Source organism: Chlorocebus sabaeus, chromosome 11 (genome assembly GCF_047675955.1).
Source record: "Chlorocebus sabaeus isolate Y175 chromosome 11, mChlSab1.0.hap1, whole genome shotgun sequence".
Taxonomy (NCBI): domain Eukaryota; kingdom Metazoa; phylum Chordata; class Mammalia; order Primates; family Cercopithecidae; genus Chlorocebus; species Chlorocebus sabaeus.
This window is the reverse complement of record NC_132914.1, coordinates 100151522-100174245: the sequence shown is the minus strand read 5'-3', so window position 1 is coordinate 100174245 and position 22724 is coordinate 100151522. Positions and strand designations below refer to the sequence as shown.

The 22724-nt window shown below is 41.6% G+C and overlaps 1 protein-coding gene across 2 annotated transcripts in view; it reads left to right on the top strand.

Moving 5' to 3' along the window:
• PAH (phenylalanine hydroxylase) overlaps window positions 1-22724 on the top strand; it is a 73451-nt gene that overhangs the window by 12326 nt on the left and 38401 nt on the right. For both annotated transcript variants that reach the window (XR_005239882.2, XM_008004444.3), the window contains exon 3: window positions 8920-9103. Coding sequence is in view for 1 of the 2 variants with exons in the window: in XM_008004444.3 (XP_008002635.1) it covers window positions 8920-9103 (184 nt within the window). In the remaining variant the exon portion in view is untranslated. The remainder of the gene's footprint in view (window positions 1-8919; window positions 9104-22724) is intronic.

Genomic DNA, 22724 nt, shown 5'->3' with positions numbered 1-22724 from the left:
TTGGCAGAGCGGGGGATTGTGGTGCACATAGTGTGCTTATGTATTTACATCTCTCCCAACATCTTTGTGAATGAGGTGGAGAAGTGAGTCACATATGAAAATACAGACAAGACCTTTAAGCTGTGGAGTTTACAACACATTTCTGGACCCTATAAAATGAAATTAAAGGAAATAAGTGGCAAAACAAATGAAATAATCTAGACTATACTTTAGAGCAGTGTTTCCTAAACAATTTTTTGGCAAAATTGGTATGATAGTAGATGTTTTATCAGAAAAGAATTCCAAGGGTCATTATATCTGAAAAATTCCACATCTAGGTTTTAGAGAGCCATAGTACACATGAACTTATTAAAGATTCTGAGAAGTTCTGCAGAGAGGAAACCTGTTCAGTGTAATCTCACTCAGCATTTCCTATATGTATTTACCATGGGACCTTGTTTAGGGAAGATCTGTTAATATCTTCCAGGCACTAGTGTTCCACTAAACTTATGCTGTTTTAGAGTTATGAACTCCAAACTATCAGCGATAACCTAGGTTTGGGGTTAACCTGGCATTGGGGGTAAGAATATACCATCTAGAGTCAAACTCTTTGGATTCAGAACCCAGTTGCATAACCTGTGAGCTTGATGAACTCAGGAAAATTATTTAACTTTTTAGTGGCTAGGTTTCCTCATTCTAAAAATTAAGATAAGAAGTAGAAGTTCAAGTGAATTGGGGCCAAATGATTAGGAGTATACCAAAACCCTTACCTGCTAACCTACAAACATCCCACTGACCTCAGTAGATTGTTCTAACTTTCAATTATTTATGCATTGGTTTAAACATTTTCTGTAATGCTCTATATTTTTAGCCTCTGCTAGCTCATGTCCATGCCTTTTAGGAAAATAGTCTCCTGAGAATCTTTACTCTAAGTGGCTTAGTAATGGGATAAAAAATGAGAAGCAGGCTTCTGGGGGAAATACACTGTTCACCTTACCATGTATTCTCTGGGGAAGGAAACAAGCAAACAAGCAGATATACAGAGCTCTGAGCTCCAAGGCCATCTCTGGCGTATATGGGTAGGTTCAAAGACAGCATCATTCAATTGATGAAGACACCGACGCTCAGACTAGACAAGCTTGCAGGAACTAGACACTTAGAGCCAAAAACTGCTTCAGAATTTACCCTCCATTTTTACAGGAGACAGACCTTTCCTTCCAAAAGGTCTGTCCTCAGACTGGCTGCAGCCCTGGCTCTCTCCTGCAAGGAGTCTCCTCTGAGTTAGGCAGCCCAAACTACCTGGAAGGGAGAGTGGAGGAAGAAATAATCTCATAAAGAGGGAGGTGGCTGAAAGAAAAAAATGTCCAAAGAATCATACCAGAGACATGCCAAGAGGAAGCAGGAATGAGATCCCAAAAGATGGTCTTTGGGGTGAGAATCCCATGGAAGGTCCAGCTTGAATCTCTCCAAGATCTCCTCCTCCAGACTAGAGTGGGGGATAATCTTGAGCTCCCTATAGAATTTAATTGTGCTGCTCATACTTCCTTGAATATTTCTAGTTTCCTATAAATGCCAATGGGTTTAATTTCCATATTGTTGGTCAACTGGGGTATTGTTGGCCCTCCTGGAAGAGGAAATCAGTGAAACATGTAAGAACTTCCATCAGTATCTCCTTGCAACTTCTCCAACTTTTGCAACTACCATATCTCACTCCAAATGTTGTTGTTGCCCCAGACAGTTCCTGTCTCGTCCCACTACAGTCTAGTCTTAAAACAGCTGCCAGAATGCCTCTTTTAAAACATGAATCAAATGATATCTCTCTTCTGCCTAATTACCTTGCATAGCTTCTTATAATGGCCAAAATGGCTTTCCATAATCTATTCCTGGTAACTTCTCTGCCTGGTGTCTTCACACCCCCACTTCCTGCTCACTCTGCCCCAGTCACACTGGCCTCCTTGTTGGTCTGCCCTCACATTGTGCATTCTCTTACTCCAGGACCTTTGCACTGGCTGTTCCCTCACGTTTTTCTCCCTCACTGATTTCAGGTTCATGCTTGAACATTACCTGTTTATTTTTTTATGACTTTGTCGCTACATTGTTTAAAAATAGCACCTCCATGAACAATGGTGTAGCCAGTCCCTCTTTCCAGCTTCATCTTTCTCCGTGATGCTGACCACCATCTGAAGACTATATATTTTACTTCTTTACCATAGATACCATTTGTCTCCTCCTTCGAGAACGTAAAGCTTCACGAGGGCTGAGATTTTTTTTTCTGCTTTTCCCACTGTTACACCCCAGCACCTAGAGCAGTGGTTAACACAAAAAAGGTGCTTAACTGAATGAATTATTGAACGTTCCTGTCTATTTACCTAAGACCGGTGATTTAGGACATTTTTTTGTAAATTTCTTTGATATTGTCCCCAGCAACCTCTGAAACAGGCCAGGACATAACTTCACTTAGGTTTACTCCAAGACAACAGCACGTAGCACATAGTGGTCCAAGAAGCTCTCCCTTGCCAGTCTCTTCTCATCTCAAAAGATGCCTAGGCCTTCCTTCTTTTCGAAGTGTGCTCTCAAAAAAAATAAAAATAAAAAAAAAGAGCTGAGAAAAATTTAGGGTGAAACAAATATTGAAGAATAAAATGACACATAAAATGTAATGTGCTCCATCTTTCAGAGAAATGAGCATCTATACCAAGTTGAGGAGGCAGAGTGTAAGGAATACCTACTGAATATCTATTAATGAAGACAAAAATTGTTAGGTGCAGACAAAAATTGTTAGGTGCTTTTGCTTTTTTAAACTCTCATTAAGCTGCCAGGTAATATTATCATCTTTATTTTAAACACAGAATACCAACTTCAGAATGGCCAATTAATATATCCAAAGGTAGTGAGTAGCAGAACCAAAATTTGAACTCAGATAGCCCACATACTTGCAAGATACTGTTCTCTTTTTTCAATGAATAAAATAGAGGAGGAGGAGGAGACGGGGTGCCCAGTTTCTGGTCAAGAGAAGATCCAGAAAGACAAGCCAACTTTTCACCATTATGAAGTCTGTTTCTATAGTTTTATTTACTTGTGACCAATCCCCCTTTAGAAAGACATTGTTAAAGGATAGGAGAAGAAAGGGGTTTCTGGTGAATACTTAGAAAAATTGGTGATTCATTTCACCTTGCCTGTATCTTCTGTTTGAATCCTGATTAAGCAAGGTTTTATGCTGCCATCTTTTATGCATAAATTAAATATTAGACAAATCGTGAAATTGTTTTTGAAAAGTTCAAGCCTTTATTGCCTTCCCCTAGATGTCCACTTGGAGTAGTATCAAGAGTGCTTTCTTTATCCCTCAGCAAAGATGTGGCGAGTGTATATGGGTCAATTTGTAAACCTACACAGACCTCTTGTTGAAAAGTAAAAATTAATTTGTTAAAAGTATGATCCTAATCAGGCTTGTAAATTAACTTTCGAGGCTCTCTTAGCAATCAAAATTATTGGTTTCTAAGAATCCATACTAGTAAATTAGAAAAATGCCAATAAGGAAATTACATGCCAAACCGGAGGGTTGTTTATTAACAAACTGATTCCAATGGGAAAGAAATGATTTAAACAATTCAGCTCTATGTTCAGTGTGTAATTAACCAGAAACTTCACTCATATAAGACTTCTGCCAAGTAAGTAGCAGTTACATATAATCTCATCATAACTCCCATGCCCCACCCCCCATTTGTTAGCCTGGGCATAATTTTTTAAACATTTTTTAATAATCACATACCTATATCTATCGTAAGTATTTACCCCAATGGTTATCATTATAACCATTTAACAAATAAAGTTAAGTTTTCATTATAAAAGTAATAAATGTAGCTGGGCACGGTGGCCCACGCCTGTAATCCCAGCACTTTGGGAGGTCAAGGCAGGTGGATCATGAGGTCAGAAGATCAAGATCATCCTGGTTAAAGTGGTGAAACCTCTTTCCTACTAAAAATACAAAAAATTAGCCAGACGTGGTGGCAAGCACCTGTAGTGTCACTTACTCGGGAGCCTGAGGCAGGAGAATGGCATGAACCCTGGAGGCGGAGTTTGCAGTGGGCCGAGATCGTGCCACTGCATTCCAGCCTGGGCAACAGAGCGAGACTGTGTCTCAAAAAAAAAAAAAAAAAAAAAAAAAAAAAAAAAAGCAATAAATGTTTCTAGGACAGTTGAACTATGATTTTAAAAAAAATCTGGAGACCGCCACTGCACTCAGGTCTTGAAGTGCTTACGGACACGTTTTTTAATACATGTTGTTGCTTTTGTTATTCACTTTTTAATGATTGCCTAATCTTCCATTGTGTGATTATACCACAGTCCACTTCATCGTTCCTCTATTATGGAAGTTTAGTTAGCTTAGAAGTTTTGGTGAAATGCTATGTGAATTTTCCCATAAGTTAAATCTCTAACACTAAAAAAACTGAGTCATGAAACATAAATTGTTTTATTGTTATCCTCAAAGCTAGAAGCTTCTCTGTGGAAGTGGATGCTTCCAGGGGTGGGGTATGAATGAAGAGCACTATATCCTATGGTCTGCTTCCCAGAACTTCTTCCCTGCTCCCCTTCCTTCCCAAACTCTCCCACAAATAAGCATGCCAGAGGTGTGTCCTTTCTTGGTTCTTGAATTTGCTGTGCTCTCAACTCTGCATAAGGCAGGAATTGGTTATGTCTTCTTTTGAAGTTTCATCTTAGGTAAATAGTAAGTGGAACCTACCCATTCTCTTTCTTCCTGAGCCAAGAAGGATGACATTGCTCTTTGCTTTGTTTAACAAGTAATCTCTGTTTGCCAGAGAAAGCTTCAGACCTGCCGCTGTCTCTCTGGCGTTACCTCCCCACTATTCTCTCTTTCCCTAATGGGGGCCCCTCTGTGGGTTTCCCTAGCCACAGTCCTCAAGGGTGTGTTGCCTGCAGTTGAAGCCATAAATAATGGCTGCACCATGAGCCTGTTTGAGGTTACTTATTGTATTTACTACATCCGGAGGTTTTAATTATTTGTGTTTGACATAATGGTAGTAATAATAATAATAAAAGTTAGTATTTTAGTGGAGTGCTCACTGTATGTATGCCTGGCAGGAAAGGCAGTGTGGTTAAAAAACTCATGACTCTGAGATTAGGAAAAAAAATGGGCCTTGCTCTCTAGCTGCTTAAGGCAAAGCACCTTCATCTCTGATTTTATCTTTTTATGTCTCCCTTAACCTTTTCAAATGATTGTTGGGATGGTCACAGAAAAGAATTCTGTACTATAAAGTGATACTTAAGTATGAAAAGGCATCACTACCGTTCTTTTGAACTTTATACCATTAACGATTCAGGCAATAGATAAACCTCTTCAACCACAAGTTCAGTGAATTTTAATTTTTTGAAATTTTAGAGTTATTTAAGTTATATTTTCAGATACTTTCTGTCCATTTAAATATGCAGTAACCCCTATTATCTGTTTGTTTTAATAAAGTGTATACAATACTCCTTGTTTTTCTCCATAATAAATAGCATTACCAAGGAAATCACACACTTTCTGACTAAGTAGCAGATAATTTGCTAGGCATTTATGTTAGAGGACCAACTAAAATAAATGACTTTTTTTGTAATAACCATAAGAACTAAAATATCACTATCTAAAGACACTGAAATTGAGAAGCTGTAGTAAATAATCATTATTTTCACATTTTTATGGCATTTAATGAAAGCAGCTTCCCAGCTCTTCACACGAATGTGGGAGTGGGGTGTTTCCATACTTAGCAAGTGCTTCCAGCAGGAAAACACTGACTGCAAGTTGACATCTTTGTGTTGGGGGTTCAGTGCATTTTAGTAGACCTTGCCAAGTGTTGCTGCTGACCAACATTCATTTTTTAGTTCATTTCTGCTTCAGAACCAGTGTAAACAGTCCAGGTTTTGCAAGAAAACTGTGGCATAATTACAAATGAGCTCCAGTCCCCCACAGCCTATTCTCAGAAAGGGACAAGACAGATACAAATAAAACTCTTGAGTCATCCAGCCTAATTTTTTTAGGGGATGCATTTGGACAAATTATACAACCCACCTTGTGCCTCTTATCTATGTCTGGTGATTTTGCATCTAGCACTCAGCAGATGCCATAGTAATCCAAAAGAGTCCAAGGAATTTGGTTCTACAATTAGGGAGCATTTGAGACATCAAGCAAACTCTGATACGCAGGCAGTTATTACCTTTGAGAAAGAAGTTATTGCCTTTTTCTGATAATACATCACAGCTACATTCCTTAAAAACTCTAAGACTATTTATACTTGTGATGTTCCAACACTTTTTGAGAGCATTTTAAAAATTGTTTTTTCACTGAGGTGTTTAAGAATAGTCAAGAGTAAATGTCAGTTTGAATTTTATATATATATATACACACACACACACACACACACACACGAGAGTTAATATGAAAATATAAACAATTATTACAAATCAGTAAAAAATCTCTGTGATAAAAAAATGTTATAAACTGATAATTCATTAAAAAAATGCAAATGGCTACTAAACCTAGGAAAAATGTTTAGTGTCATCAGCAATTAAATAAAAAAATTGAGCAATGAGTTATTTGCTGTTTTCATCTGTCAAGTCAAGAATATTGAAAATTCTTAAAGTTAGTACCGATGGGAAACATGGATCTTCTAGTGGAAAGATAGAAGAGATGAGTATAGTCTTTCTGGAAGGCAATGGGACAATATATAAATAATCTTTAAAGGGTAGTTTCTGATTAAACAATTTGACCCCTAGGCATTTATTCTGAGAAATCAGACAAGTAGGCAAAAATTTATGTATAATGTTGTCCATTATTTCTAGTGGCAGAAAAACAAGAAGCAGCACATATATCCATCGCTAGAGTATTGGTTAAAGAATTTATGACTGCATCTATGCAGCAGATCATCAGGCAGCCATTAAAAATGGTCTGATTAGGGTAGGAATGGCTAATGTAAAAGCGGGAAATATCTTATTCATCCTTGCATTGTCCGAGCACCTAGCTTGGCCCATAATATTTGATTTAAAGATGATATTCCTCAGGGAGATATGATATGCTCTTTTCTTCCCATTGGATTCCTGAAATTCTCTTTATTTAGCCACATCGTGATCAGTGTAATAGTCAAATTTGAGGGTGACATGGAATATGATGAACTTTTTATCCATTTTCTTACCCACAAACTTTTCTCATATCCTTGGATAATTTTGATCCTTTTGAGGAGATTACAGAAGACGTCCTGAATATAATGTCTTCTTACCACTTCCACTCCCACCAACATGGACATAGCCACATTCACGTCTTGTCTGCATTTCAGCACCAGCCTCTTGACAGGCCTTGCTTGGTCTATCTTATCCCTTAAAGTTTGTTCTCAACATAGAAGTTAGACTGATCCTTTTAAGCCTATGAGATCATATTATTCCTCTGCTCAAAATTTTGCAAAGACCCCTATTTCTTTCAGAATCAAAACCATAGTCCTTAAAATGGCCTGCAATGCCCTGTGATTATTCTGACACTGTCTCCTGTTATTTTCCCCTTGACCTCCTCCACTCTGGTCAACCCACCTTGTGGCTGTCTCTTTAACAGGCCAGACACGCTGCCATCTTCCGGCCTTCACCTCCCTCAACTCCTTTAGTACTGTACATAAATCGTGTCATCCCAATGAGGCCCCATGTGTCTGCCCTATTTAGTCCTGCAGTCTGCCCTCACCCTGCCTCAGGAATGCCCATTTGCTTCCCCCTGCTCTGCCTTGCATTGTTGTCTTAGACCTTCTCATTATAACATGCACAAATGAGTTTCTGTGTGTTGTTTGTGTCCCCTCAACTTCAATGTAAGCTTTATAAAGGAAAGCATGTTTATTTTGTTCACTGATGGATTCCAAGCTGCTAGAAGGATCATTGGCCACTGTTGGGTGCTACAAATGTATATATTTATTGACTAGCTTGAATGGAAAGTAATTATATATATACATATTATTTTATTTATTTATTTATTTATTTAATTTTGAGACAGAGTCTCGCTTTGTCGCCCAGTTGGAGTGCAGTGGCACGATCTTGGCTCACTGCAACCTCTACCTCCCTGGTTCAAGTAATTCCCCTGTCTCAGCCTCCCAAGTAGCTGGGATTGGGATTACAGGCACACACCACCATGCACGGCTAATTCTTTTGTGTTTTTAGTAGAGATGGGGTTTCACTATGTTGGCCAGATTGGTCTCGAACTCCTGACCTCAGGCAATCCGCCTGCCTCCGCCCCGCAAAGTGCTGGGATTACAGGCATGAGTCACCGCACCTGGCCTATATAAACATATTAGTGGTAATTATATTAGATAATTTTTACTATGTGCCAAGTGGTGCGTATGTATCATATCATCAACATTCCCAATGAACTTAGGAAGCAGGTATAATTAAGACCAGCAAGGTATAGATGGAAAAACTGAGGATTAGAAACATGAAAGTACATTGTCTCACAAGCAATAAATTTAGATGTTAGATATAAATCAAGTAAGTCTGATCCCCCTATTCAAGCAGAACAATGTTGCTTCTATCTTATTTATTTATTGTAATTCCATAGAATTTCATTTGGGAAGTGGGGAGGTTTCCTATGTAAATATTTTTGGCAACAACTGTCTTAAATATTTTAATCAAATCAAAATCTTACAGTGGCAACTCTAGGCCTTTAGCAGATTTTCATGTGATTAAATTGTGACATGTGAACTAACTGCCCCACCTCCTGCCACTTAGTACTTGGTTTTAAAGAAGAAAAAGTAAACAACTTTTGCAAATTTAAGGACTCTTTTCTACTCTTATAAAAACAATTGTATTCGTGAACTCTCCATTTTGTTGTGTTAGGTTTTATTGTACTGGTTCTGCATCTTTGACCTGCGTTAGTTCCAGTGACTGTCTCCTCACCCTCCCCATTCTCTCTTCTAGGAGAATGATATAAACCTGACCCACATTGAATCTAGACCTTCTCGTTTAAAGAAAGATGAGTACGAATTTTTCACCCATTTGGATAAACGTAGCCTGCCGGCTCTGACAAACATCATCAAGATCTTGAGGCACGACATTGGGGCCACTGTCCATGAGCTTTCACGAGATAAGAAGAAAGACACAGGTAAGAATTAGAGGAATTTTGCAACATAAGTAACTCTACACTGTCTTCATAAAATAACAGCAAGATATATATTTAACAGCATATTTAAATATATGTATATTTAATATATATGTATTGGAAATAATGCCTTGGAAGACTGTTTGGGGGATTGAGCAGATATAGGTTGGGGACCTAGGCAAGTGCGTGGTATATTTTAGACATATAATGAATTTTAGTTCTTTTTCCCCTTCCTAAAGATAGCTATTTCTTTTCTCTTTTCTCTCTCTCTCTCTCTCTCTTTTTAACTTTATAAGCTTTTAATTTGTATTTATTTTTATTTTTCTCTCTTTTTTTTCTTTTGACTTTTATTTTAAATTCAGGGTTATAGGTACAGGTTTTTTACATGGGTGAATTGTGTGTCATGGGAATTTGGTGTACAGATAATTTTGTGACCCACGTAATCAGCGTAATACCCAATAAGTAGTATCTGGTTTTCAACAAAACCCATGAAAACAAGCAATGGGGAAAGGAGTTCCTAGTCAATACATGCTGCTGGGATAACTCGAAAGCCATATGCAGAAGATTGAAACTGGACCACTGCCTTTTACCATATACAAAAATCAACTCAAGATGGTTGAATGGATTTTTGCATCTCTCCATTCCAACCAGAGGGATCTCCCCATATAGCTCCAGTTCATAACATGCCAATTCCAGAGCTGGAGCTACCTGGCTTCTTGTTACTAGGGCTTTCATTGTCATTTTCCATCTTCTTATCTGTCTCTTCTACTCATACAAGCTCCTTGTGGGCAGGTACACTCTCTTAACTATATTTGTATCCTCAGAGTTTAGCACACTGCTTGGTACACAGGTGCTCTGCACATATTTCCAAGTGAATGACTAATAAAGGAGTTGTCAAAACTTGCATTGTCCCATTATTTACATACTGAAATGCTACCCATCCTCTCAGGATTGGGGGGTGGGGGCGGGGAAGGGTGATGGAGTGTAGCAATTATAAGTGTGGGCTTGAAGTTGAATAGCCTGTGGTTCAAGTCCTGCTTCTTCCACCTATTGAGTTTGATACCCCTGACAAATTGCTTTAACTGCCCTGACCTCAATTTTTCATAGGGCTTTTGTGAGGATTAAATGAAGTCATACATAAACAGTGCTTAGAACAGTGCCTGGTGCACTGTAGGGCTGGACAAATGATACCATATGGTTGTTATTATGATTATGATTAGCCTGAAAGCAATACAGAGGAGCAAAGTGACTGCTTTTTAGGGCCTCAAGTATATTCAAGTGAACCATTTTTTAATAGACATTTTATTTTATTTTTTATTTATTTATTTATTTTTAGACAGAGTGTTGCTCTTGTTGCCCAGGCTGGAGTGCAATGGTGCGATCTCGGCTCACCACAACCTCCGCCTCCCAGGTTCAAGCGATTCTTCCGCCTCAACCTCTCGAGTAGCTGGAATTATAGGCATGCGCCACCAAGCCCAGCTAATTTTTGTATTTTCTGTACAGACGGTCTGCCACCATGTTTGTCAAGCTGGTCTCGAACTCTTGACCTCAGGTGATCTACCCGCCTCAGCCTCCCAAAGTGTTGGAATTACAAGCGTGAACCTCTGCACCTGACCTTAATAGGCTTTTTAAAAGAGCAATATTAGGCTTACAGAAAAATTGCACAGAAAGTACAGAGAGTTCCCAGGTCTTTCATCCCTACCTCAGTTTCTTCTATTGACATCTTGCATTTGTGTTTTGTTTTTTTTTTTTTTTTTTTTTTTTTTTTTTTTTAGAATTGATGAGCCAATATTGATATATTATCTCCAACTGAAGTCCATAGCTTACATTCAGGATCATGCTTTGTGTTTTGTAGTTTTATTCATTTTGACAAATGCATAATGTCATGTATCTACCATTTGAATGCCATACAGAATAGTTTAATTGCCCTAAAAATGCCCCATGCTCCAGCTATTCATTCCTTCTTCTTTACACACTCCTTGCAGCAACCACTGATCTTTTTACTAGCTCCATAGTTTTGCTTTTTCAAGAATGCCACATAGTTGAAATCATACAGTATGTAGCCTTTTCAGACTGGCTTCCTCCATTTAGCAATCCATATTTACAAATCCTCCATGTCTTTTTGTGACTTGATAGCTCATTTCTCTTTGTTCCTGAATAATATTCCATTGTCAGGATGTATCACAGTTTGCTTATGCATTCACCTATTGAAGGACATCTTGGTTGCTTCCAATTTTTGATGCTTATGAATAAACCTGTGAATAAACATTTATGTGCAGGTTTTTGTGTGAAGATAAGTTTTCAACTGATTCAAGTAAATACTTAAGAATGTGATTGCAGAGATGAACTTCTTTAAAAAATTATTTTTTTCTACTGTAAAATCAAGTTTCTTTCCAAAACACTTGGAAACACTTTGGGTCAAGAGGAGTTCAGGCACCATAGCTGAAAGAAGCATTTGAATAGGCAGAGATGCTTTAAAATGAGACAAGATCCATCCCGTAAAATAGGCCACTGAAACATTTTTCAAAAGGTAGCTCCGTGGTCTTTCTAGGAGACTCATCTCTGCCTTCATTCTCCTGTAGGTATAACCAAGGTAAGGAAAGCCCACCCCAGTGTTCTGGCTTTGCAGAGAGTGGGCAGCCATGCAGATGGGCTCGGGTCCCTGGAGGGCAGGCACTGGGAATTCCTCCCTGGATCATTCCTATCTGCCTTCTTTCCTTTTCAGCCTCCCAAGCTGCTTCCCCAGTGACTGCCCTCTCTTGCTTTTTTCCGGCCACCTGCTCTCAACAGGAGCTGCAGACCCTCTGAACAAAGGGCCTGCCAGATCCTGGGGCAATTCAGCCTCTGGTTGGAGCAGGTGGAGGCTGAGCCAGCTGGGGCCATGAGGAAGGAAATCAAAGCAATTGACAGACAGACAGCTAGCCCCTGGAGGAGCCAGAGAATATATAGTAAACCAGCTGGAGAGCCGGCAGCCTGAACTGGAGGCTCAGAAAGGAGGTTCTTAGCGGGGACATAGAGGGGGAGTTAGGAGTGCAGACTCAGGAACCACGGTGACCACACTTGGTGTGACTTTGAGCAAATCATTCACCCTTGCAGTCTCCCACTGTATCAAAGGGGAGTCACAAGAGCCTCTGCCTTATAGGATTGGTGAAATCACACAAGTGAAGCACTGGGAACAGAGCAGAGCATGTTTAAGGACTTAAAGATATTCTCTATTCTTACCATTATCATCATTATCGTTATAAACACTGGCATGAGCACAAGAGCTACCGAAATGCAGCCTGTACACAGCTCCTTTTTCAGAGAGTCTGGCAACTGGAAAGTGACCTGAGAGGTCATGCAGCCCTACAGACCCCTTCATTTTTCGTTGTAAAAACAGAGGCTGGGACTTGCCTTAAGGCAAAGAATGGGTTCTAGGGGGTCACGGGCAAGGGTGTGTTGAGAGCTGCTCTGTGCCAGGCACAGTGCTAGGAGAGAAAGGGTCAAACTGCCTGTTCTTAAGGAGCTCGCAGCCTGGCAAAGGAGAAGACACACCCAGGTAAGTAGAATAGAGGAACAGGTGCTGTGAGAAAGACAAGGTTGGTGCAATTCGGCCTGTTCTCTGCTTGTGTTTAGCTCTGAGAATCCAGGAAGTAAGAAAGTAAAAAAAGCTAATGATATCTTTTTTTTTTGAGATGGAGCCTCACTCTGTCGCCCAGGCTGGAGTACACGGGAGCACAATCTCTGCTCACTACAACCTCCGCCTTCTGGGTTCAAGCAATTCTCTTGCCTCAGCCTCACCGAGTAGCTGGGATTACAGGTGCATGCCACCACAGCCAGCTAATTTTTATATTTTTAGTAGAGACGGGGTTTTGCCATGTTGGTCAGGCTGGTCTTGCACTCCTGACCTCAGGTGATCTGCCCACCTCTGCCTCCCAAAGTGATGAGATTACAAGTGTGAGCCACAGTGCCCAGCCTAAAAAGCTAATGTTTTTACATAGAGGCATCATGTAATAAAAGTTGGGCTTATTGGAACCTGGAGGAAGCACAGGTTCATTTCCCTAGCAGGGATTCTCACGTCCTTGCTCAAAATGGCAAGGTTGTTGATATTTGAAGTGGGATGACATTTTCCCTAGGGAAGAAAAACTGGCTAAGACCAACCCTTTAAAACAACATGTGTTTTGTGACCCTTATTTCTTCAGATGATTGGTCACCCAATCCCATAGTGGCTGCCCCCACCTGACCTTAACTTACCTGTAATGAGACAGCTGATGCTGACATGTCACAACCTGGCATCTGCCAAGAAAGGCTCTTTGGGTTTCTGTGACAGTTTCCATGAAGTGGGGTCTGGGCCAAGAAACAGGTCTTTTTAAGGAGAACAACCATTCCTTTGCAAAGTTGCCCTTTCTATAGGACTCAGTGGGAGAACAGTCAGAGGAAGAAAAGCATTGTAGTAGATCTGAACCTTTGATTCTTTCTCCGGACAAAATGCCCTTTTTATTGAGGGGCACAGATCTCAGAGGCGAGTCTGACAGCAGGTTCAAGTAGGAGAAATCAATTAAGCTAAACCACTTTCCACTCTAGTTTTTAAACCATTCAAAAAGCCATGTGGGTGATAGAAAATAAAAGTTTTTCAGTTTCTTAATTGCGAAAGTTCCCCACCCAAAACAGCTTAAGAGAAGGTTAATTACGGCGACATGGTAAAGAAACCCCAACCTTCTCAAATGCCTCCTGGAGAAGCTGATGTGAATTTAATAGGATTTTAATCCAGAGAGTCTTTTGAATACTTGAGGTCTATTCTCCTGCTACCCTCTTTCCTGATGACTTCAAATCCTTCTTCAACCCAACATGAAAGAGCATTAATATCTTTCATCGATCAATCTACTAATCCTTTTACCTTTCCCTTTGAGTCGACTGCATGACATTACATTTAGTGGGGGTTAGAAAATTCCTATATGGAGACAGATTGCAGCCAGGAGAAGCGGACAGACACAATGTCTTGGGTAGACAGAGTTATAGGAACATCACCATTTGAGAAATATGTTTGCAGTTATTTTCCAAGAGCGGATAAATATCTGTTGGGTTTTGTTTAATTTATGGTGATTATAAGGGGAAGAAAAGTGGACTCAAATTACCAGAACAACTACTGGTTCTGTGGAAAGCAGAAAGACCTATCTGCGTGTCTGTCTATCTATCTATCTATCTATCTATCTATCTATCTATCTATCTATCTATGTTGCCTGGGGACACTTATGATTGCTATGAGAAGACAAAAGCAACATCATTATAGTCATTCCTTCCCTCTTGTTGCCCCTCCTTGCCTTCTTGAGTTTTTTCTGCTTCAACATTTCTGACCTGAAGAACAGTGCTGAGTAAAGCTGACATTTCAGATCAATTGGGGTTGAAGGGAGGATAGGATTCCTTAGAGGGCTCTGAAAAGCCCCTGGGATTGTGGGCAAGATAGTACATGGGTGTGCATACATATTTTTTAGGAGACAAGATTTTTCAAAGGGGCTATGGTTCCCAAAGAGTTAAGAATTTTTAGAGAGAAGCTGCTTAGGGCTGGAAGGGAATCCATATGGTTAGAGTTTTTCTCCACTCCCACCACCTGAGCGTTTCTTTCCTCTCTCCTTTCGTCTGCTTGGCTTTTCTGTCTCCACCTTCCCACTGCCCTCTTCTCAGTTCTAAACCTGCTCCCGTGCATTTCACTTTGTGCATTCCATAGGTGCCTTTCACAGCTGTAGATATATGTGGCTCTTTGTCTGCAGGAGACCAAGTATCTGCATGTTTGCAAAAACACAGGATTGGCTGCCTTTTTCAGTCTTTACCTGGATGCTTGCTGGATGTGCTGATGTAGCACTAAGTCCTGGCAGCTGGGGAGGTCACTCGTTTCAGCAGACTGCCTCACTGAGACAAGCAGACTCCAGCTGAGAGGATCACCCCATACAGGGGGAGCTGACACCAACCCAGGAGCGGGAAGCAGAGTCTCTTCATATCCTTGGTAGACTGTCTTCTCCCTGTGGTCAGTCACAGGCAGCTCTCTTCATTGGCAAAGGAAGATCCTGAGCAAATGCTATTTCTGTAGCCCATCTAGTTTGCCAGGTCACAGAGCTTCAAGCTCAGGAAGATTAAAAAATTATAAGGAGGCTCTCATTCTAAGAGGAATCCCTCACTGGTATGCCACATCCAGTGTTTTCCAAATTCTTTCACATTAGGTTGTCTCATTTAAGCTTTGCAACAACCAACTCTGGCAGCTAAAGCAAACATAGCTAAAGCAAACATTCTTGTTTTCAATATTAGAAAACAAGTCAGAAAGGTATAATTAAAAGATTGCATGGATTTTGCAGTTCAATTCCTGGACTGTAGCTGTTTAGCCAAGTTGCTGTCCCTCTTTAGGCCTCAATATTTTCATCTGCAAATGAAGAAATCCAGGTACCAGTGTGGTTGTATGGATTATATGATATAATTTGCATAAAGTGCCTAGCATGTAGGGCCCATGCAAAAGGTTATAAGTAAACTTACCCTTAAGTCTCTCATAAGGATACACACACAATGAATCTTAGGGTTGAGCAAGTCCAAACTCCCAAAACTCTTGATGTCTGATAAACAAAGGCAGCTGCGAAATGCTATTTGGGTCAGTCCAAAAGATAGTGAAAGGTAGAAAAAATTAGACAGGGAATACATTTTCTCTGTGTGACAGGTGTGTTCTCTCAGTTGAAGAAGGAAGTAAAAGGATATAGAATGACTGTAACTAAATGTCACTGCTATCATGCTGGATTGAGGGAGTATTGTCGTGACACACTAAGGGCCATGAATTTAGAGTCAAGAGCCAGGATTTGGGTCTCCATCTTGTACACTACCAGCTAGATTTGAATTCCATCTGACACCCTTCCAGATGGATGACCCCTTGTCCTTAATCTGTGAAACGGAGCAAAGACCCACTCTCCCAATTCCTGTGATTCCTTGAGGGGATTATGTGGAGTACCCTGTGCATTAGGGTGCTTAAAGATCAAGTTGAACTTGCTTGAGTTGAGTAGGCCCTTGATCTTAGACATCCTTAAGCTTTAGTAGGGAGAGCTCTCTATGATCTATAACCCCAGCCAATAGCAGGTTACTTGTCACCACCAGTTCCATGGACATAGACACTGACCAGGCCAATAATAATATATAAGGAATTGGTCGCAGCCACCACCTCATTGAAGACAGGCTTACCTAGCAGCCACGGAGACAACTTCATGTGTGGGATTGTATGATGGGCCCTGTGAATGATCTCGCATTTCCAAATACTTTTTGTGCTTAACATCATCCACTTGGTGCTATATTGCACATGGCACTGGCATATGAGATAGAAGGTCACCTTTTCATGCAGCTTTTCTTTCTCCTTCCCTTCTTTCTTCCTCTTTCCTTCCCTACTTCCACCATCCTCTTTCCTCCTTGCTTCCTTCTTTCCCTTTTCTCTTCTCTTCTTCCTTTCCTTGTACCATTCTGACAATACTCAAAACCAATAGCCTCTTTTATTTTTCATCCTCTTTGATATTTTTGTAGGATCTGACACAAATATCCCCCAGGAATTCTCTCTTTCTTTAGCATTTTATGAATTATGTGGCCCTTACCTTTTAAAAATCTTGACTGTTGGAATTTTCTTCCTTCTCTTACTACTCCTTCTCAAACAGCACAGAGTCAGCATTGCCAAATTCCTCTCTCATTCACATCTATCTCCTAATTCAGTTATCATTTATGCTACCGATATTGATTGAGTGCCCACTCGGTGTCAGTCACATGATATGATGCAATAGTGAAAAAGACAGACATGGTGCCTAGACCCATGCATTGTATAATCTAGTAGGTTGTGGCTACATGGCATAATACATGGCAGTGATAGAGAAGGTGGCATGCCTCAGGAGTAGTCTTAGGAGGTGCACTGAGGCACTGAGTCCAGGCGTGGGTTCAGTTGATGAGAAGAAGGGCAGCAGGGCCAAATAAGTGCTCCTGGAGTGACACAGCCAATACACGGAGGAGGCTTTATGTGTCTTCTGTTAGACCCAATGTTGGCTGACCATAACTAGAGTTGTCAGTGACAGGCAACCAGATCTCAATGCAATGGTGAGCTCTCAGAAGACAGAATTGGATATTTGGGGATATAGGGGCTAACCTGCCAATGGATAATGTTTATGAGATACATAGTATCTTAAAAAGGATATTGGGAGGGTAGTTGTAATTTAGGGGGTGGTTGGAATAAATGGCCCTACAGGTTATTATTTTATTTATTCATAATTTCACTCATATCTATTCACTCACTCCCTCTGCTTATTAAGCACAGTTTCACTCTTCATGTGTGAGATCCCTTTTAGTCATCTAGTTCGGGGATTCTAATTTTTCCATGTGAACAGAGAGAACAGATGCTTTGCCCTAAAACCACTACTCCTGACTTCTAACCACTGCTGTCTCCAGGAGGCAGAGGGTAATAGCTGGGCACCATCAGCGAGCCTTTGGCTCATCATTCTTGCCAAGAGCTTCCTGAAGAGCATTCCTTCTCCAGAAAGAAAGTAGAAGCTACTTAAAAGAGAAAAACAAAACCTTTAAAAGTCTTGCTCCTGCAGGATGTTGGCAAGCCGTCTCTTCTTCCTTTGTGGGAGCTGTGGAGATCAGCACGCAGCAACTGCTTCTCTGCGCGGCTGGAGGCCACTGCCTAGAAGGAGACATCCGGGAGCCTGGGAGGGGGTGGTGAAAACAGCCTTCTATTTCACACCCAAGAAACCAGGATTTATTGCTCTCTCTGAGACAGGCTGGAGGCAAGCCTGGGTGCCTTGCCGGCTAACCCCTGGGGCTGGTGAATGTCAGGTGGAGGGAGGGGGTAAGATTGGACTCAGCCTGCACCTTGAGCTGCTGTAAATTGAATGGGCCTCCTCTGACCCACTGGCCAGGAAGCAGGTTCTGGCCAGGCCTGGGGGGTCTTTTGCTCAGTGACGCTCCTGAGCCAGCCGCCCCTTGGCGTCCTGGCTAAGCATTTGACCCCGACTTAATGGGACCACTACGTGGGTGTCCAGGGCCAGCTCTCCAGCGGGCTGCTTCCTTTGGAGCCAAATCAATATTTATTAATGATCTGCCCCCACCGGGTGCCTCTGCTCCACAGAGGGCCTCTGTTGCCCCAGCCTGCCCAAGTCATTCATTAACCGTGAAGCCCAGCCGCCCACCCGAGAGGCTGTTGAGGGGCTCACAGAGGCCAGCCCACCGGCCGAGGTATTTGGCAAGGCCATTAATGAGCTAATCTGATTTAACTTTTTCAAAACAGAGGTCTGGGTCGCTGGGGTCAGTCTCTATTTCCAGCTTTGTGAGAGAGACTGGCTGGGGGAAGGGACCTGCAGCCTTCAGTAAAGAAAAGAAGGGGTATGTGAAGCAGAACTTACGTTAAAAAGAGACTATCCCTAAATCCAGGGATGCTTAGGATGGGGCAGGCCCAAGGCTGTCCTAGGGATCTTTTTCAAGCACCTTTAGAGATCTACTTTAGTTTGTCACACTTCCTTTCCTTCTCAAAGTGGGAGAAAATGAATCCAAAATTTAAAAGCACTCCTTCACCACCACCACACCTTTATTCAAAGCCCAACATTGCTTTTTGGTGAAGTGCATTGGCTGCAGAATTGTTCTTTCAGCTCAGCTAGCTTAGTGATCTTGAGCAAATCACTTTATCTCTTTGAGCCTGTTTGCTCATCAGTGAACAGCAATAATGTCTACCACCTAGGACTGTTTTGAGAATTAAAGGAGATGATGAAAGTAAAGCACTTAGCACAGTATCTGGTGCACAATAAGCTCTCAGGAAAATGTAACTTTAGAGGAAAAAAGGTAGCCCTACCTTTTTGCCTGAGAAAAATCAGAAGAGCCCAGGTGCAGAGGTTAGAGACACAAATATAGACTGGCTTGGCCTCTAGTGGCCTCTGAGACCACTATCTTCGTCAGACAAGCAACTCTGGAGTTTATTATGAGGGTCAGGTGCAAGGACTAATGTCACAGGTGCACCTGTTTTGGGTCAGTTTCTTCCCACTTCAAAGAAGGAGGTGGGCAAGGGCTCAGCACCTTGCCCATTTCACAGATGCAAAGCCAGAGACTCAGGAATTAAGTAGTTTGCTCAGACTCCCATGTTGTGTGGGTGGGAAAGATGAGACTTGAACTCAGACCTGCTGGCTTCAAGCCCAGGATGTGCACACCCTTCGCACAATGTAGACAGTCAGTACATGTGTCAAGGCTTGGCACTGAGTTTGTCTGGGGTCCTCTGTGGTCTCTCTTGAGGTCCTTGCACTGACTGTTTCACAACTCTGCAAGATGGGAAGTGAGCCACGTCAGGGATCGATCCCCAGTCCCCAACACCCAGCACCCAGGTGCCTCTCCCCGGTCTCGTTCCTCAGACTTTGTCCCTGCTCTCTAACATGATAGCTGGTGAATTTCTCTTAATGGTTAGGCCTGACCTGGGTCCTCATCCTACCATAGAAGACACATAGACTGTACCCAAGGGCATTAACTTCATGTGAGGGAATAGATCAAAGATGGGGCTGGGCTGCTGCCTGGAGGAAGTGGGCACCAGGCCTTCTCACCCTTTCTCACTTGCCCTTCTATAATGATAATAATACCACTACCAGATACTTATAAGCACTTGCTGTGTGCCAGACACCATTCTAAGCACTCTCCATACATGAGTTCATTTTAATCCTCCCATCAACCCTCTGAAGGACGTACTGTTATTATAGCTATTTCGTAAATGGGAAACTAGGGAACAGAGGGATTAAGTAATTCGCACAAAGTTCCAAAGTTCCAAAGTTGAGATTTGAGCTAGATTGGAGCCAGGCGGTCTGGCTGCAAAGTGTGTATGAAGAGCCCCCAGGCTTTGCCACTTCTCCAGCCTGGCTGTGTTTTGGACCTTTTGTTGAAGATGGTGGGGTCCCAAAGCCACCAAAGGCCCCTGGACTCAGGTGAGCACCCTGCAGCTTTGCAGTGCTACCTTGGGGTCCCTCACAGCCTCTGTGACAAGGTGCAGAGCTCAAAGGTCTGGGATGTGGTGAGCTGTTTTGATCTTTGTCTTCTTTTTACAGAGACTTGAATCATCTGAGTCTTGGCAAATTTTCTCAAGTTCTTCAAATTTTTTGTTTTTGTTTTGTTTTATTTTGTTTTGTTGCTCCGACCAAGTGAGCTGAACGAAGCCAGGTAGCCCAGGAAGAATTTTCCTTTGGATAAGTTGGCGGGGGGGGGGGGGGGGGGGGGGGGGGGGGGGGGAAGTCACCCAGAGCTGGAAATACGCTGGTTCTGCTGCCCTCTGGCGTTCGCTGGGTGCCAGCCAGCCCACACAGCCCCAAGTCAAGGTGGTGCACCCTAGCTTAGGTTTATGGGGAAGAACGTTGTTTCTCTGGTGGGAGGAGAAAGGGAAATGAGGCAGTGCATTTGGGAACCGAACAAATGTAGTGACTGTATTTCTGAAAAATAAATGAGGTTGACACATTGATTGAAGTGAAGCTGACTTTTCAAGTATCCTCTGGCCAGTCTCAGCCCTTCAGAGGATCCCACGGGTCTCGGAATAAGAAACTCAAAAGGGTGTGACGCGCAGATGAATCTAATACCCACATGTCACAGAAACTGAAGCCCGAGATTAGAAACCTCTTAATATCAAAGCTGGACAGAGAACCAGCTTCCTGATCCCAATCTCTGTTCTTTCCTCCTCCCTCCTCCTCCTTTAATCATCATCATTAAAATCATTGTCATATTAATGGTTAACACTGATAAAGCACTTATTATGGGCCACTGTGCTAAGATGTGTCATATTGCTGCAGCATTTAATTCATCCAATAATATGGAAAGAGCATTTTAATTCATTTTGTGAATAGGGAAACTAAGACTCCAGGAGATAAGACACTGGCCAGTTGCACAACAAAGTAAGTGGCAGAGACTTTCGAGGCTTGCTGGAAAACTTTCCACTCTGCTCTCTGCTATGATAAGCTAAGGACAGAGTAGAAAAAATTATATATATATATATGTGTGTGTGTGTGTGTGTGTGTATGTGTGTCTATATAGATGTATATGCATATATATACACATACATATATAGTATGTGTGATATGTGTGTGTGTTTATATACATACACGCACATATGTAACTCACAGCTGAGCAGTAATACTATCTACTATGTGCCAGTATTGTTTTCCATAAATCATGCATATTAACTCATTTGACATCATGTTGTTCTTATAAAGCAATATTTTCTAGTACTACTATTATCACCATTTCAAAGATAGGAAGAGTGAGGCACAAAGAGGTTTAATAACTTTTCCTGGGCTCATAGATAGTAAACGCAGAGATAAGATTCAAACCTGGGCTGTCTGGCTGTTGTAAGACTCTTAACCATTGCTGGACTGACTATTCATGACACAAATAGGAAACCAACTCTGGACTAGGGCCAGATCCTGACTATCCCAGATTTCATTGAGCCATGCCAAGGCAATGTCAAGTCACCAGGGTCTTCCCTCTGGGGTCTAGAGGCAAAGGATGTCATAGTAAATAGCATGTTGCCTTTAACATCAAAAAGACAAGAGATAAGTGTTGGCAAGGGTGTGGAGAAGAGGGAACCCTTATACTCTGCTGGTGGGGATGTAAGTTGGCACAGCTATTATGGAAAACAGCATGAAAGTCCCTCACAAATGTAAAATATAAATACCATACTTTCCAGAAATCCCACGTCTGAGTATATATTCAAAGGAAATGAAATCAGTATGTCGAAGAGATGTCTGCGCCCCTTATTCATTGCAGTATTATTCACAACAGCCAAGGAAAACAACCTACATATCTATCAATATGTATCTATCAAGGTGGATGAATGAAGAAAATGTGATACCCCCAAACACACACACACACACACACACACAATGGAATATTATTCAGCCATAAAAAATAAATCTTGTCATTTGAGACAACATGGGTGAACCCGAAGGGCGTTTTGCCAAGTGAAATAAGCCAGACACAGAAAGACAAATATTGCATGATATCACACATATCCAATTCAAAACGTGTTGAATTTATAGAAGCAGAGAGTAGAATGTTGGTTGCCAGGGGGTAGGGTGATGAGAGAAATTGGGAGATGGTCAAGGGTACAAAGTTTCAGTCATAAGATGAGCAAGTGCTGGGGGTCAAATGTACGGCATGGTGACTATTGTTAATCACACTTTACTGTGTATTTGAAATTTGCTCAGAGAGATCTGAAGTGTCCTGGTCCCACTCCATCCCCACACAGGAAAAATGACTACATGAGATGACTAATATGTTCATTAACTTGATCATGGTAACCATGATGCATGCATGTATTAAATAATTACATTGTATTTATAATTTTATAATATAAATATATATATAAGTGTTACAGGTGCGGTGACTCACACCTGTAATCCCAGAACTTTGGGAGGCCGAGGCGGGCGGATCATGAGGTCAGGAGTTCCAGACTAGCCTGGCCAATGTGGTGAAATCCTGTCTCTACTAAAAATACAAAAATTAGCGGGGTGTGGTGGCACGTGCCTGTAGTCCCAGCTACTTGGGAGGCTGAGGCAGGAAAATTGCTTGAACCCGGGAGGCGTAGGTTGCAGTGAGCCGAGACTGTGCCACTGCACTCCAGCCT